The sequence below is a fragment of the Pelobates fuscus genome, chromosome 12, assembly GCF_036172605.1.
Source record: "Pelobates fuscus isolate aPelFus1 chromosome 12, aPelFus1.pri, whole genome shotgun sequence".
In the NCBI taxonomy this organism is placed as follows: Eukaryota; Metazoa; Chordata; class Amphibia; order Anura; family Pelobatidae; genus Pelobates; species Pelobates fuscus.
This window is the reverse complement of record NC_086328.1, coordinates 88,277,219-88,295,504: the sequence shown is the minus strand read 5'-3', so window position 1 is coordinate 88,295,504 and position 18,286 is coordinate 88,277,219. Positions and strand designations below refer to the sequence as shown.

At 42.9% G+C, this 18,286-nt stretch overlaps 1 protein-coding gene across 1 annotated transcript; it reads right to left on the bottom strand.

Annotated features, from left to right (window-relative positions):
* Positions 1-2,503: 2,503 nt before the first annotated feature.
* Positions 2,504-15,364, bottom strand: VPS51 (VPS51 subunit of GARP complex). The gene is made up of 10 exons (XM_063438320.1): positions 15,174-15,364; positions 13,292-13,421; positions 12,400-12,546; positions 12,016-12,235; positions 4,389-5,097; positions 4,014-4,229; positions 3,546-3,764; positions 3,289-3,410; positions 3,084-3,171; positions 2,504-2,850 (listed from the first exon to the last, which is right to left on the bottom strand). The coding sequence occupies exons 1-10, from the start codon at positions 15,354-15,356 to the stop codon at positions 2,590-2,592; spliced, it is 2,295 nt and encodes a 764-aa protein (XP_063294390.1). The 5' UTR covers positions 15,357-15,364; the 3' UTR covers positions 2,504-2,589.
* Between the last annotated feature and the right edge of the window lie 2,922 nt (positions 15,365-18,286).

Genomic DNA, 18,286 nt, shown 5'->3' with positions numbered 1-18,286 from the left:
TCTCTATATCATTTCACTTAACATGGCCACTCATGCCTCTGGCAAAACTATAGTGTATCTTTGGCTCGTGCTGACAAGTTCTATTTGTTCAATGTACACTACAAGGGTTTCTCTTTTATTACCTGTAAGAGATTATATACTTTGGCCTAAGCTTTCTGTTCACCTAAAAATAGAGATCAAGTGTGCTTTGATACATGTACCATATAATGCATTGTTACTGGCGACTGTGAAAAATAAAAGGTTGCTATAAAAGTTAACATTACAGATCCCTGCCCTGCAATTTGTATATTCAGATTTTGCTGTACATCCTTCATATCCCAGGTGTACGGTGGAAGAGGTCTTTCTTTTCTCACGGCCAATAGTGGTCCTTCAAGGCACATCCTATCAAGTGCCTGAAAAACAGGGATGATTATCCCAGATATACTATTATTAATCAGTATTCTGTGGCTGTAGCTCTCCCTTTCTTTTCTTATGGACCAATGAGTGTGTTGGAATATTCTAGAAGTTTTCTCTAGGATTTAACCTCATCTAGTCCTGTATTAAAATAAAGGTTTCTACTCTGTGTTGTTAGGTTCGATGACGTTGTGTGGGCCCTAATGAAGACGCAATGCCATTGTGAGTTGGAAAGTGACAATTGTAACTGACGACCATTTGCTTGTGAAGGCTGGAAGAATTTGAGTTTGCTCTTTTTGGAGAAGTTTATACATCGTGGATAGGGTTTTTTTCTTGATTGAGTGTGACTGGCACAGTTGTTCAAACAACATGATATCCCTTGCACCCTTTGGGAGTAGTGAAAGGGTACGAGTAATGTGACATATTTGATTGTGAAATAAGTGATGGGTGCTTGAGAGGGTGGAGGACCGGAGTAAGGTTTTTATGTACTTGACCGTGTCGCCTTATTTGACGTCTCACAGTTGTAGGTAGGGTTTTGTCTTGCTTAATTGTTTTGTCCAGTGTGGGGCACTGATTTGAAGTAGAAGATTGTGCGTTAGTGGGTATAGAGGTGAGGGGTAGGGTGCTAGGTGTTGTTGGTGAGCTACTTTGGACCATGTTTTCAGGGTGGCAGTAATTGTTGGGTGTTGCTTGTGCAGTAGCTGTGCAAGTCCATTTTTGTGCCATGGGATTGTGGAAATGGGGACTTTCAAGGAGGCTTCTTCTATGGAGACCCATTGTTAGATCGGATTGTTTTTTTGTCCATTCGAATAGTCTTGTTAAGTGAATAGCTTTGTGGTAGGTCTCTATGTTAAGGAGTCCAATGCCTCTTTCCTGTTGGGGGTTCGTAAGAAGAAGGGTAAGCTATTCTGGTGTGAGAGTCTGTCCAGAGGTATGATGTAGTTTGGTATCAAAGTACTTTTTTGGGATAAGTATAGGGAGAGTTTGTAATAAGTAAAGAATGCGTGGAAGTATGTTCATTTTTAAGATGTTCAGTCTACTGAACCATCCATAGCAAGGTTTACGCCATTTTTTCAGGTCATTAATTATGTTTGTTAGTAGGGGCGGGAAGTTTAGATTGTATGCTTGGGACAATTTTCGTGGGATATGTATTCCTAGGTATTTTATTGAAATTGGAGCCCAAGCAAAGTGAAATTTGTCTCGGAGTTGTGTGTCTATATCTTGTGTCGTTTGTATGGGGAGTAGTTCACATTTGGTAAGATTAGCTTGGAAATTTGAGTCCTTGGTAAGAAGATGCCGGCCTGGGGCTGGAGGAATACCTTATGCTTTCCGGTTTTGGGCATAGGTTGACTGCTTACTTTACAAAGCAGTTCCACCACGTACATTCTGGGACTTACCCGCATGCTCGGATGGCTATTCGGTTCCATATAGCCATTGTGACCACTATCAGCTTGTCTAGCAGCGACCCTTCTATACCTGCTTCTAAGTTTGCTGTGCCCGCAATTTTCCATTTGTTTGATATCGTACATAGCTAGGTGCAACCAGGTAATACTAATTCATAGTCCAGTGGTTTTCAACCCAACCGTATAATCTACACACATCCAGTTAACATTTGCTTAATGTCCCTTGATGTCCACTGTTAGCCTAGATGTGCCTGACAGCTTGCATTATATATTCTCTAAGAAATTAGAGGATTAACAAGTTTATGTCTTAGTTACTGCGCCTGACTGATTGCAATTTTCATGTTAGCATATCGTATACACATGTTCAGTCCTGGTAGCACTATTGATCCTATTTGTTTAATCTACGCAACTAAAAATGAGACTGACGTACGCAGGAGTTTACTATACTGTGCATGTATCTGTAATTTTGCACTATAACCATCTGCATCAACTCAGTTTCTTTTATTGTTATATCTTGCAGTCTCAATAAAAGACAGATTGACAAAAAAAAAAATGTAAAAAAAATTATATATATATATATATATATACACACACACAATTAAGTTTAAGTTAAATGTTTTTGCATTATTTATCAATATCTCAAAGTCAAGAATCCTTTGTGAACACATACAGCATTGCAATTTACACAGACACCTAGTGGCCACAGATTGCATTACAGTTCTTTATTCCATATATACATGATACGGCTTAGTGTTAAGGAAATATATACAGAATAGAAATATTAAATCATGGTTCAGCCCCGTTCACAGATGACTTCAATGACACTTTGCTCCATGGGTAAAGGATCCAAACAGCGGTGTGCCGCACTGCCTACCACTTCATCCAGCAGGCAGTGAACAAGGTTTTCATCACTTACAAAACGCCACAGGTATAGCTGCAGGTAGTGACAGTCCACCTGAATCTGCTGCAATCCATAGCGACCAAATGTGCGCAGACGAACACATTCCAGGAATGTCTTCAGGCTGATCTTAATGATACCAGTCAGGATAGAGACCTGATGAGAGAATTTTATCGCAGTGTTACTGGCCACTGGGTAAATCAGTAAAGGACGTTTTTTAATGAGAGAGAACAAGCGTTCCTCATGCACATTTTCATAGTAACAGCTGCGATCATAGCCAACTATTTAAAAAGACAGGGAGTTCAACATACAATTATTGTTGCTACAGTTTACATTGAATGAGTAAAGATACCGTTTTTGATGGAGACACATGGAATGAAGCAAAGTACCTTGTTGAACTGGACAGTACTGAAGATGTCAATTCTCTCGGAGAACAACTTTTGAATGTTACTCAGAAGGTTGGTATCCAAGGGAGCGCTATAACAGAGAAACGGAGACCAATATTAACATCTTACAAAGTTTATCATCCATGTCAAATGTTCAGTTAAGGACTAACACGGAGACAGATAACATGATAAAAACAAACAAACTAACCTTGGGGTGTAACTCTGTGCATATCTTCCTTGCAGACGAGAACTACTATATACAGAGAAGGTACGCTTACTAGAATCACTGCTGTGTGCTTTCCGTACTCCCTCCTCATACAGGAGACCCACCTGTGTAAGCAAGAAATAGCTTTAGTGTTCAAATGTTGAGGAAAGAGTTGAACTGTATGATACCATCTCTGAGTATTTTAAAAATAAAGATTTAGTTTTAGAAAAAAAACAAACAAAAAAAACTGTTTCTACTACCTGTACATCAACACCAGTGACATCTTCTACTACCCTCTTCATCACAGCTCGAACATTTCTTGGCTCAATGGTTGCCACCCAATCCCGGGTCTCGACACTCTTGCGAAGCATCTGGGACACAACTAAACCTTGAGACTTGACATACTGATTGAGAAGTGTCTGTGCTGTGGAGCGAGCCAGGGAGCAGAGAGAACTCACAGGAGTAACTGGAGAATGATCCTGAAAAGATTAGCAAGGAAAACAACTAAAATTATATTAAGTAATAGAGAGAGATGAAATAACCCATGGTGGTACTGCTTTATCAAAGAGACAAAAATAACAGCACGATGACAGATGTTTGAACAAAACAGTGACTGATAGAACATTTAAAAAAAAAAAAAAAAAAAAAAGAGACAAAAATGACACACCACATGTCTTGAAGTCTCAACAAAAAAAGACTTCTGGTGCTGGAAGGTACTCAAGCATTACCTGTCCAAGGAACTGCTCGTCTGTCAAAGTTAGGATGTAGCTGATGGTTGATGTCTCATAATCCAGACAGAGGCGAGAGAGAAGTAATAAGAGGACTGGTGGAGTACTTGCACCCTTTTCTCCAGGTGACTCACAGAATTGCCGTGCTGTCTGGCAGATGGATTTGATAAAAGCTACTATCAGTCCCTCGCGGACACCTTGGCTGCAGAACTCTCCCTGAAGAAAGAATAAGAGGAAAACAGGGGAAAGGTGGGTATATACAGAACAGGTACCAATATCCAGGAGAAAATGTGCATTGATGTAGCAGGACAAAACCAAGAAAAACACGACGCCCCATTGTACTTGCCTATATTTATCATTATGACACCTCCTTACCTTGAAGTATGGTTTATCAGAAAAGGCCACATCCTTAGCAGTGAAGAGATGCACAGCAGCCAATACAGTCTTTATCTGGTTGAGAACAGAAGCAGACAGCCCTGCCAGGAGTTCGCCCAGTGCTGGAGCTTCTTTCCCAGGTACTCTTGGAGCTGCCAGAGCCTGTCGAACATCGGTAAGGCAGCCCTGGAAAAAGTCCTTTAGTGCCTGCAGGTATTGAGCTAATCTTTCTTGTGCTACTCTCACAACGATCTCTGTGCCTCGTCGATTGAAACCACACCCTGGCACTAGCTTAGATGGTGCTTGTAGCCGTCTGTGAAATCTATCCAAGGCACGCACTAGCAGAGAATTGTCTCCTAGACTCTTTTCCTGCCGAAGTCTGATCTCTACCAGCTCGAAATATCCTTCACTTAGTTCCTCTAAAAATTTTGTCAGTTTCTGCTCTGCCATTTGTGCTGTACTGCCAGGTTCCTTACAAAAGAGTGCTTGGTAGGAAGCTGCAAGAAGGCAGGAATCGCTGATGAAACCACCACAGCCCCTATCAACAAACTCCAAGACATCACCAGAACCCTCCAAATCAGAAAGGTGGGAAGCCAGCCGTCCACGACCATGGGCAAGGAACTCATCGCATAGAAGGTGGGCAGGTTCATCCAGACTTAGAAGCAACTCTACACATTCTGAAAGCTCCTGCGTGGATGATGAAGAATCCCTGTAAAGTAAAAAATATTAAATAATAATAATAACGATTATCCAATTGTGCAAAAAGTAATATACCAATAATTTGCTGACATATAGTGATCACTGAAAAATCAGAAGTGCCTAAAGGAACTGAAATTCAGTAAATCAGAAATATATCAAATTTAGATGACATCAGCACATCTCTAGAAGGGAAAAGTGCTTGAAATTTTACACCTGAAGAAAAATGGAAACCTTAATAGATTTTACAGAAAGTGATAGGACATTACATGAGCAAATGTGACATAACTATATAAGGAAGTAATACTGGATGCTTAAGTCTAAGGTTATTTCAGAAGGAATTTAAGAATACAGCTTAAAGAACACCGACTTTTGCTTAACCAACGTTAACGTTTAACAGAAAACAAAACAAAAAAAAGCATTTTCCATCATTCCATGTGTAATAAATAATCTAATTTGCACAATTTATAATTTTTGCTAACTCAAAAGGTAATGTAAATGGCATAGAGGAGCCAAGAAAAAAAATAGCGAAAAATTTAATTAAAGGAGCACTATAGTTACTGGCTCTCTCCCGATCTGCCTGCTTGGCTAACATCATCAGAAGTGGTGTTCTGAGCCAATCACAATGCTTTCCCATAGGGGAGCACTGGATTGACTGAGATGTTCAAGGTAGATCAGAGGCAGAGCCAGCACAAGCCAAACACAGTCATGGCCAATCAGCATCTCTCATAGAGGTGCATTGAATCAATGTATCTCTATGAGGAAAGTTCAGTGTCTGCATGTAAAAGGGTGGAGATGCTGCACAGTGTGCAGCACTGCCCCAGTAAACACCTCTAGTAGCCATCTGAGGAATGGCCACTGGAGATATCCTTAAGCTGTAATGTAAACACTGCCTTTTCTCTGAAAAGACAGTGTTTACTGCAAAAAGCGTACAGGGACTGACTATAATAACCAGAACAACCACAGCTTATTGTATTTGTTCTTGTCAGTATAGTGTCCCTTTAATTAAAACAAGGCTTAAACTGTCAAGTCCTGGGGGTGTGGCCTAACTACTGAAGCAGACAGTCGCATGGCCTCTGAGCTCTGGAATATCGGAGGGGAAAAACTGACTAAAATAGCCAGCCAACGCTTGAAAAATTCACGGGGAGAACCCATCACCTGCCCCATGGGACGGAAAACAAAAAAAAGGAAACCTGACAAACCCGGCAGGGTATGAGCATTGGTGATCTGTGGCGGCAGGCACCGCGGCTGCTCTGACATGTGGGATGAAGCAGAGGAAGTTCTCACACCAACTCCACTCCAAAACCAGCGACGGCCCACCTGGCAATCCCCACCACCGGGAACAGATGTCGCACCAGCGACACTGACGGCTATCAAAGAGCTCATGTTGGACCTCCACAAAAAAATATCAGCGGATGTGGCCCAGATAAGGGAAGACCTGCGGGGCCTGACCGGCCGCCTTGGCCTAGTGAAAAGTACCACACAAGAGCACACTCAAAGAGAGATGAAAGAGATGCAGCAACGGAGCAAAGCCTTTGAACACAGGCTTGACGCCCAGGAGGATAAGAGAAGGCAGAAAAAGCTGAAAATCAGGGGTGTCCCGGAAAAGGTCTCGACGGCTGAACTCCCACACCTCGCCGACTCCTCATAGCAGCCCTGCTAACCCCAAAACAAGCAAAGGCAGTGTCTCTAGAGAGAGCCTGGTGCTGACAGTTATGATGGGCCTATTTACAGAATCTTATCGACCAAAAACACTAAAACAATAATACCTCCCAAGGATCATGTATCTGATGGAGATGGTGTTGGAGGGAAACTCAAAGGATGTAGCTATACGAAAACACATACTCTACGCTAATCTCTCTCTAATTTATGCTTTCATCTTTCAAGTAAATCCATATCCCCTAACAGCAGTGTCCGGTGAAACAGGAAGTCAATGTGCAGGGTAAAAGACTGTGCCACTGGCGCAAATCACGTGCCCAGACCTGCCAAAAGGGGTAAACTGCCCAAAAAACTGGAGGGCCAGCCTGGCATGAATGCAGGTCAGGCTGCCTACCAATCATGCAGGCTGTCCAACTAAGGGCATACTATGCAGGCAGCCCCCTGAGCTTGATGATGCACCTACTCCACGCTTTCTAAAGACTGTCCCCTAGCACTCACATGTCCACTTGTCTCCTTATCATCTTACTAGCAGGCAGAAGTTCCTGGTATATAGTCTGGGACAGAGAAAAGGTGGGTGTAGTGAGTGTAGAAGAAAGGGGACATGCCACAGTGTTAGAGAGACCAAAGTCTGCATTATCTAAACTTATTTTATTGTCAGCCAGTCCACACAGGTTTTGTTCTCATGCTTCAAAATTTAAAGGGACACTATAGTCACCAGAACAACTACAGCTTATTGTATTTGTTCTGGTAAGTAGAATCATTCCCTCCAGGCTTTTCAGAGAAAATAACTATGATGGCCACTCCTTAGATGGCTGCTAGAGGTGCCTCCTGGGGCAGTACTGCCTAGTGTGCAGCACTGCCATTCAGTGTCTCGACCCTCTGCATGCAGACACTGAACTTTCCTCATACAGATGCATTGAATCAGTTTATCTTCATGAGGAGATGCTGATTGGCCAGGGCTATGTTTGACTTGTGCTGGCTCTTCCCCTGATCTGCCTAGTTGACACTCTCAGCCAATCCTATGGGGAAGCATTGTAATTTGCGCAGACCACGACTTCTGATGGTGTCAGCAGACAGAGTCAGTTCAGAGGCAGACAGGGACAGAGCCAGCAGCTGCATACTTGAATACAAGTAAGAGTTTAATATATTTAGGTAGGCATGAGGGGGCCGGGGGGGGGGGGGTAAATTGTGGTTTTAACATAATAAGGTCAGAAATACATGATTGTGTTCCTGACCCTCTAGTGTTCCTTTAAGCAAGAGTATGTGAAGAGTAGTTAGGGTTGCCACCTTTCTTGGAAAAAAAAAAACCAGCCTTATACATTTGAATAATTACTTAGTTATGCGTGACATCACATGAGGAGTGACCTAAGAGAAAATTCTGTAAAATCACCAACAAACTACTCACAGTTTGATTCTGCTGTATAGATGGATTGCTCCCAGTGTCTCCCTGTGTCTCAGTCTTGCAAGTCACCCAGTCTCTCAGTGTCCCTATGCATCACAGTGTCAGTGTCCCCATGTCGCCCAGTCCCCTAGTCTCCCAGTGTCTCAGTTTTCCCATTAATCCCAGTGTCCCTATATCTCACTGTGTCCCCATGTCACTGAGAGACCCAGGGACACTGAGACACTTGGGGCACTGAGACACTGAGACACTTGGGGCACTGAGACACTGGGAGACATGGGGCACTGAGACACTGGGAGACATGGGGCACTGAGACACTGGGAGACATGGGGCACTGAGACACTGGGAGACATGGGGCACTGAGACACTGGGAGACATGGGGCACTGAGACACTGGGAGACACAGAGACACTGGGAGACACAGAGACACTGGGAGACACAGAGACACTGGGAGACACAGAGACACTGGGAGACACAGAGACACTGGGGACACAGAGACACTGGGGACACAGAGACACTGGGGACACAGAGACACTGGGGACACAGAGACACTGGGGACACAGAGACACTGGGGACACAGAGACACTGGGGACACAGAGACACTGGGGACACAGAGACACTGGGGACACAGAGACACTGGGGACACAGAGACACTGGGGACACAGAGACACTGGGGACACAGAGACACTGGGGACACAGAGACACTGGGGACACAGAGACACTGGGGACACAGAGACACTGGGGACACAGAGACACTGGGGACACAGAGACACTGGGGACACAGAGACACTGGGGACACAGAGACACTGGGGACACAGAGACACTGGGGACACAGAGACACTGGGGACACAGAGACACTGGGGACACAGAGACACTGGGGACACAGAGACACTGGGGACACAGAGACACTGGGGACACAGAGACACTGGGGACACAGAGACACTGGGGACACAGAGACACTGGGGACACAGAGACACTGGGAGACACTGGGGACACTTGTACATGGAGATACTGAGTCACTAAGGACACTGGGAGACATGGGGGCACAGACACTGGGAGACTAGGGGACACAGAGACACTGGGGACACAGACACACTGGGGACACAGACACACTGGGGACACAGACACACTGGGGACACAGACACACTGGGGACACAGACACACTGGGGACACAGACACACTGGGGACACAGACACTGGGGACACTGAGACATGGGGACACTGAGACATGGGGACACTGAGACATGGGGACACTGAGACATGGGGACACTGAGACATGGGGACACTGAGACATGGGGACACTGAGACATGGGGACACAGACATGGGGACACTGAGACATGGGGACACTGAGACATGGGGACACAGTCACTGGGAGACTAGGGGACACTGGAAGACATGGGGACACTGTGTCCCTAGTGTCTCCCAATGTCCCTATGTCTTTCAGTGTCCCCATTTCTCTCAGTGTCCCCATTTCTCTCAGTGTCCCCATTTCTCTCAGTGTCCCTGTGTCTCCCAGTATCCCCTAGTGTCTGTGTCCCCATGTGTTCCCTAGTGTCTCAGTGTCCCCATGTCTCCCTATTACCTTTCCCCCCATCCCTCACTTACCTGAGCTGTAGAGCTCCTGTCTGGACTCTCTGTGCTGTGTAGCTGCTCCCCCATGGATTAGTGAGTAGTAGAGAAAGGCAGGGAGGGATATGCTGTAACTTAACCTATAACCTATCCCTGCCTCTCTCCACACACAGTGACCCCTACTGGCCGGTGCTGGTATTGCAGAGTAATTTCCGTTTATACTGAGAAAAATACCTGCATTTGTATTGCCTGTATAACTGCAATACTGTCACTGGCCAGGCAGCCTCAAATACCAGCTGTGCCAGTAAAATACCAGTCAGGCGGCAAACCTAAGAGTAGTGTGTAAAAAAAAAACAAAAAACTTTTTTTCATTTTTTTTTTTAAATGGGCCTATTCCATGGGCCTGAGCCTGGAGCTGCAGCTCCATCAGCCCCTATGTTAATCCGGCCCTGAGAGGGAGTATTCCGACTCCCGAGACCTACCAAAGCACCACTTGCAACCTCAGGGGACCTGGTAGTCCAGTTTCAAAGTCATAAGGATAAAGCAGCGGTACTGTCCGCCATCAAGGGGCAGTCGCCATACAGCTTCGAGGGGATGTCCCTAGCCTTTTATGCGGATCTCTCCGGGGGTCTCTGGTCTGGCGGCGATTACTTCGCAAGTTCACACTACTCCTGCAAGCAAAGAATATTGGCTACCGATGGAGCCAAGTCATCACACAGGGGGACTCCACCATCTCCATCCATGACCAAGCTGAAGAGACTACACACCTACAAGCACTGGGCCTTCATCCTGATTCCCTGGCCCCAACAGGGCCAGGAAATCGGGACACTCGAACCCTCATGGCTGGGACCCAGCCACCCGGGACGTTGTGGATAGACAAACAATTTGCAACAATTTGAACCCACAAGTCAGAGCCATAACTTAACTTAATTTGATTTTCTATGGGACACCGTGGTATGTACCCAACACGAACCACTCCATTAGTTTCCCAACCCAGGACACAATGCACCAACAGCCTCCTGACAACCACCCTCACGATGTTTTACACCCCCTCCCCCTGAACGCCTCAGGGTAACCCAGGCATGCCGAGTTCTCCCTATGGCCAGCACAACGGGTTTCACCCCGAATATCGAATCCCAAGAAACCGCCTTAACACCATAGCCCTCACTTACCCACACAGATCTGTATTTCCCCCTATCCCCTAGAAGACAACTTCACCGCAAGCACCAAACTGCAGATACCCAACCAACAGGAGCTTAAACAGGGACCTAAGAACGGCCCACTGCAGTCACTGCCACCTATGACTTACCCGACCTGGGGTATCACACACACACAGGCACGCAATACCCTCGCACGGACAGAGCACTCCACAACGAACCGGAACGGTACTCAGGGGCAGGCAACCGTAGTACCCTCATGATTAGAGAGGGGGCCCACGGCTACGGAGGGGAAACTCGACTATCTACGAGCTTAGACCAACAGTTGACTACTCTATAAATACACACACTACTGGTCAGTCCACACGAACAGTTAACCTTTATTGCTAGCATTACACTATTATCTACATAACTTAAAATAAAAAATGTGCACGGTTAAACATGCCAAAAAATTGCTGTTATATGTTGATTGAATCGCCAGCAACAGCTGTTGGGGCATTGCCAGCACGTATGTAAAGTTTATTCTATGCACCAAGAAATAGAGAAAAAAAACAAAAAACAGTCAAGTCCTATGCTACTAGCCAGGTCTTAAATGTCACTATCCACTGCACGTCAGGAGGGTCCATGGCATACTCACCAGGGCTTTATATCAGCTTGCCTATGAATAGCGGCAAGTGGAAATATGAGAATGGGATCAAAATATAACTGAAATCGTTCTTAAAATCAAATTATCACTCTACTTCGGTTTCTTACTCATTTTTTTAATGAGTCACAAAGGGTTATGCCGCAAAGAATGAACATAGCTGTTTGAACTGTTTATGAAGTAGCATTAGAGGCACAAATTAATCTGCTCTTACTGTGGAATCTAACAAATACTAATTAGATGAGCTTTTAGGCCGTCTACTCACATTCTGTACTGTTTAGGCTCTATCCGCTCAATGTATGTGTGCAACACTAAAGAGAACTATAACAACAATAGCACAACCTGTTTTTCTTTTTCTATGTATTTATGTATAACATGAACCTTTAGGAAGATAAGGAAACCATTATTTTTGAAGAATCATGCTTTGAGTATTGCTAGGTCCTTCTTACAGTTTCCAACTCTTTATGTGCAAACATACCCAACAAAATTAGATGAATAACCGTACCTGAACCTCTGCCGAAGAGTATCTGCCAGTCCTGCCATGATAGCCTGGCAGTCAGTCTGAATGCCGTGAAAGGAGGGCATGTGCTGGTACTGGTGGAGCACACTGCGGGCCTTGGAGTGATAGGACACGGCCTGTGAATAAGCTTTGAGCTCGATACACTTATTTAGGCGGGCAGGGAGTTCAAACAGGAACTGCAGCTTACGTAGAAGGGTGTGGACACCTGGCAAAGGACAACTATGTTAATTTTCTGTATAGAAATGTGCTATATTTTTATTTATGATGCATCTCCTACATAAAAGGTTCATCATATATCAGTAATTAGCTATCCACGTTCATACTTTGCCTTTCATCGGCCAACTAAGTCTTGTACCCAATAATACATACCGCTAAGCTTGGTAATGTGTTGGTGTCTCTCTTGTAGTGTGCTACTGATGCTAGCACTAAATTCAGTGATTACTGCCATGTTTGCCGCGAGTCCATCCATTTCATCCTCCATCTTCTTGAAATCATTCTTCATCTTACGGATGGTGTCTAAGGAATTATGAAAGCAATTGAAAATCAGAACACGTTTTTCCTTAAAGTCACTGCACACAGTTTATAAGGGAAGAGGGCAGACAAAAATCACAACTCTTGGATGTTTGCAAAACTGTTCAAAAACAGTTTGATATAAATCCAGTGAATGGAGGCCATAGCACCACAACTATGAGACATGAACAGACTAAAACATCAACAGATTACCTTATTTGCTGTAGGATAATCTATTACATACAAACCTAAAATAGCTTGTATTTTTTTTTATAAAGAAACACCAAACACCCCAATACACATAAAGCACTCTATCATAACACCTTCTTTCACGGTTATATCGAAGGGAGGGGGAAAAAAAGCAATACTGTATTTTTTCCCATGCCAATGGTAGCTTCAGCATATGACCCAAATGTTTTATTTAGACAGAACTATACTATTAAAAAGGCATTTTCATGTATTTTATACATCTATCCATTGCACATCCCTCTGTAATAGGTCAGAACTGCTACACTGATCATCTCAGGCGTATTGTTTTTGTCAAGGGTAAAAAAAAATGTAAAAAATAAAAATGATGCCCATTCTGCTGCAAATGTGTTGGATGTGAATCCAGCACGTTGGCATCATAGAGGAAGATTTCTCTGCGCTAAGAAGTGTCCACAAGAAATGCTAATCACATGGCAGAGGACAGGAATGTAAGGACGGCTAAATAAAATACTATCTAACTTCACTTAGTGGAAGACCTTCCTACCTGTTGCTGATATGAATTTATTATAGTTCTCATACACCAGGGTCTGCATGTCACTGTCCAGGGCTCGGATCTGACGTACCATGTCGGACTCCACGTCCATCAACTGAGCCAGGGACCTCTCTTTTCTTAACTGCATGTAAAAATTGAAAATTAAAAATGAACAGATAAAAACAACACATCTCTCTTCCCTGTTGGGTAATAAAATAAAATACCAAAAAACTAAACAAATCTGCTAAAAAACAATACAAGAATTCTAATGCGTCTCCAGTTGTCAGTTATGCAAAGTACTGAAGCAGTTGAGAACATAGGTTGTTCACTAAAATGAGAATTTAAAGTTCATTTTTAAATTTAAGGCTAGAGTAACCAAACTGAAAGCAGAGCCGACAGAGAATTTTCCCAGTTCGGCTATATTCACCTTAAATCGAAAATTCGTTTTAAATTCACCTTGATTTCTTACTTTAGTGACTAACCCTAAAAGATGGCTCGCAGATTGTGCAGTAATTCCACTAATAGTCAGGAAACATGCAATTGCATGAAAGAGCGATCCTTTGAACGATTTAGAATTAGTCACTAAACACAGAATTGTCAAGAGATTTGAAAAAATTTAAGCCAAAACAGCTAAAATTAGACAAATTGCCAGTTTCTGCTGCTTCATAAGCTCAGCTATTTTGGTGTAAAATGTGCAATTTCTTTAGCAGTTCTCCACATTTTGATGAATAAACATCAATAAATGTTCTGAACATTCCCCTCAATAAACAGGAATCAGCAAATAAAAAAAAGGGACTGTATAAAAATGTATCTGGTATACATTATTTTATTTTGCTAAATAAAATAAGGATATCGAAAGCACCATTACTGCAAACAATGTATTCCCCAACATCTGGTAAAATAAAGTTGGCACCCCCTAGCCTAAAATAAAACAAATGAAATCACTTATTTATCAATTCCACTGGTTCTCTCTAGGGAAGACTTGGGGAACTGCTATGCATGCGCAGCAATATTTATTCTTAAAGGACATTTCTTTTTATTCACAAAGCAAACTGATACGCAATTACCTCTTTAAAAATTCTCCAATAAAATGTTCCTTACCAAGTTAAGAAATAAAGCCTTCATTTTGCTCAGCAATAACCAATTATATAGAGATACAGTAAAGTTTTCATGATTCGCTTGATTGTGAGCAACTAAACTTGATGCAAAAGATACCTAAATAAGGAGCACAGTAGGCAGAATCGGCCAACCTTAGGGTGGACACACACCTTGCGCATGTTTATTGATTTAAACCACACAAAAAGAGACTTTTGATAAAAAATAAGGAGTTTAAATGAGATATTAACCCTTTCCTGTCTCAATAAACTCTCACAACCTGAAAGGTTCCTGGCTCCTATATGAACACATTGATTTAAGAAGAAACCTGCTAATGTGTGGCCCTGCAGACTCTGGGGAAAACGTAGTCCACAAGAGTTGGAGTACCAAGTAACCAGATGTATGGTGTTTAGGATTTCTTAGTTACAGACCGGACTTAAAGATACCCCCATGTCAGTAAAGAAGACCAGTAAGGGGCTGTGTCATTTTGAAAGATCCCTGGCTTCATGTGCAACCACCAAGTAATCATTGGAGAGTTCTGACATCTTACACACAGGGTTGGCTACAAACCATGACCTAGAACAGGGATAGGCAACCTTTGGCACTCCAGATGTTGTGGACTCCATCCCCCATAATGCTCTTACATCAATAATGCTGGCAAAGCATCATGGGAGGTGTAGTCCAAATCATCTAGTGCAGATGGTTGCCTATGACTGACCTAGCACTCTCTCTTTAGTGCGCTGTAATGACGTTCGCCGTGTTTGTATACAAATGACATCACTTGTTCTCATGACGTCACCTGGGTGAGGTAGAGCTCCGGATCGAAGTGTACGCCATCGATATCGGTAGGCTCGAGCAGCCTCTCGCCACCTTTGCCCTCCTCTGTTATCCCATAGTAAAGCTTCAGCATTCCGTGAGCCTTCCTCCTCTTGGCTACTTCTTCGTCCTCAGCTGCTGCTGCTACTGCAGCGGCCGCCGCCATCTTTCTTCGTCTCCTTCAATGTAGAGTGTGCGCATGCGCGGTGTAACTACGCTTTGACAACTCGTACAGAGCCACAGTCCAATGGGACCGCGCCCAGTGCGCATGCGTACAATGCAAGCTGAAGGACTGCAGCCCTGAATAGGATTCACTTTTATTCACTCATTATAACATTCTTACCATCATTATTGCTCTGAATTATGTTTTCCTTGTTATTTATTTTCCTGCGTTCGGGTGATTTTAATGTGTCTAAAAGAAAAAAGTGAGCCCAGTTTTATAAAATATTTAAATAAATATTTAACAAAAAAATCAAAATAAATTCGTGTTGATTTAATCTATTTTCATTACTGCCGCTGTGTGGACTAGGTTCCCATTATCATTAGGCATTAAAATGGCTACATAGCATAAATAAATAAATATATATGTTTTATGTCCTGAACTAAAACGTTGACTTTTCTTGACACAGCAATATAATAAAGGGATTTTGCAGCAAAGACCCAGAGTGCTGGTATGTATTGGTTCTATGTGCAGTGTGTTACCGAGAAACGGGCATCTAAATAGCTAGAGTTGTTTAAAGGGACACTCCAGGCACCCAGACCACTTCTGCCCATTGGAGTGGTCTGGGTGCCAACTCCCACTACTCCTAACCCTGCAAGTGTAATTATTGCAGTTTTTTATGCTTGCGCTGCGCAGAACAAATTCAGGGCCTTTTTCTAATGCCAGAGCTCTTCAGCGGGCTCTGCGCATTGAACTAACATGCTCACTTTGAGAGGTGGCGTGCTTGTCATTAGTGATGACAAAACACACCCTCTCTGGCCCCGCCCCCTTCTTAGGGGGCCGCTCTGATTGAAAAATGCCCAGGCCTAATTTTTTTCCCAGTCCGGCCCTGTCTCTGTTTATGGGATATGCAGTGTGTACCTCTCCGTCACCGGTGTCCAATTCTCAGAAAAGAGAAGATAAAAGAGACAACCAATAGTGCTCACTGTTTGACAGTCTCAATATAAATTAATTAAAATCGTACTTACAAGTGGAGAGCAGACCGACTGCTCTTTGATATCAGAAAAAAGTGGGGAGTAGGTTAGCGCTAATAATATATAAAAAAGGCAGCAACCTAACAGAGGGTCACCCTCTAACCCTCTGGGATAAGGATGTACAGGTAAAAGGAGGAAAAAGGCTGCGCCAAAAATGACCTAAAAATACAGTGAAATAAGTCCCATAAAAAGTGAAGAAATAATAAAATAAAAAGTAAAAAGTGCTTTTAAAAAAAAATTGTCAATGTTTGTTGCACTGATTGAAAAATGCCCAGGCCTAATTTTTTTCCCAGTCCGGCCCTGTCTCTGTTTATGGGATATGCAGTGTGTACCTCTCCGTCACCGGTGTCCAATTCTCAGAAAAGAGAAGATAAAAGAGACAACCAATAGTGCTCACTGTTTGACAGTCTCAATATAAATTAATTAAAATCGTACTTACAAGTGGAGAGCAGACCGACTGCTCTTTGATATCAGCATAGGTGGATTAATCCCCACCTAGGATTTCTTGGGGTGCAGGAAACTTCCAGGGGTTATAAAACCAAAAAAGGTTAAAAAAAAAAAATAGAATGATAAAAAGCCAGGGTAGAATACAAATTATGTGTATATAAAAAAAGATAATTGGCACAAACAAATAACCAAAATACTTTTAATACAAAAATACACAATATAAAATTTCCATAACGCGTTTCGTCAACAGACTTTATCAAATGGAATAGTACTGGTTGTCCCTCTCTTTTATCTTCTATATAAGTGGAACCACTACAATATCCGAAGACCTCATCATTGCACTAATCTCCCTTAAGACCAATCGTAAGGACACAAGTTGGACTTTCTTTTAATTGGACTTTGACAATCTCTTATTATTTTTTGTGGCGCAGCCTTTTTATTGTTGTTTTTATTTCTCTTCCTATATTAGTTTGTCAAATGTTGTATTGTCTCTTAGTCCTAATGTACGGTTTAGTTTTACTTGTACCTTGTAACCATGGACAGCTCTGCAGAATAGGTTGGTACTTTATAGATACAGTATAATAACATGTATCATGAGATGCACTTAATACAATACTTCTCTATAAGAAAAGCCAGACAGCCACAGAGTCCATCGACCAATTCTTTGTACATTCCTCCCAACACTGTGATGCATTCAATTTGATAGGGGTGGGTCTATGGGGTTGTGCCAGCAACATCACTAGCATTAGTGGCAATCCTCAAAGAAGCAGCATTGCCTGGAAAGGAGAAGACTGTCTGAAGAAAAAGCCTCAGCCTATTTTTTGTTTTGGGCAGTATATGTGCAGAGTGTTTTTGAAAGAGTCCATAATCATAAAGTAGGTGACATGAACATTAAAAATACATTTATCAGCACGAAGAGTTGATACAAAACTTTGCAGTTTTAGTTGCCTTACTCAGCTTCTTATACCGCTGATTGTTTGAATAATTTTCCCTTTTGTTTTTTATTTGTAACTTACCATCTACCTACTGGGAACCCTAGAGGGGTTTTTAGTCGTTTCACTCCTACTTGCCTTACCTGTTGTGTGCTTAGACAATGCCCTCCAAGTCCCCAAGCTCGCCCACAGTCTTGCGCCGACTCTTTTCTCCTTTCAGAGTTCCAGGGTTATAGAGATCTTAATTCCTGCTTTTCAAAGCACAATGGTTTTGGGCTCTATATGGATGCCCCTAGGTTCACCTATAGAACCCATATGCACACTATCACTGATAGAGCCTGTCATATTATCTTGGTGGGCCTTACCAAGTCTTCCTCATTGTACTGACTACTTGCCGCCCCGTTGCACAATCTCAGCAAGGGCCGTGCTTCAGCTTTTGTGATGCCCAGGAAGCATTGGTACTGTAAAGCACACATTTAATTACATAAATTGATACGGGCTTGAACCAATAAGACAGTGTTAG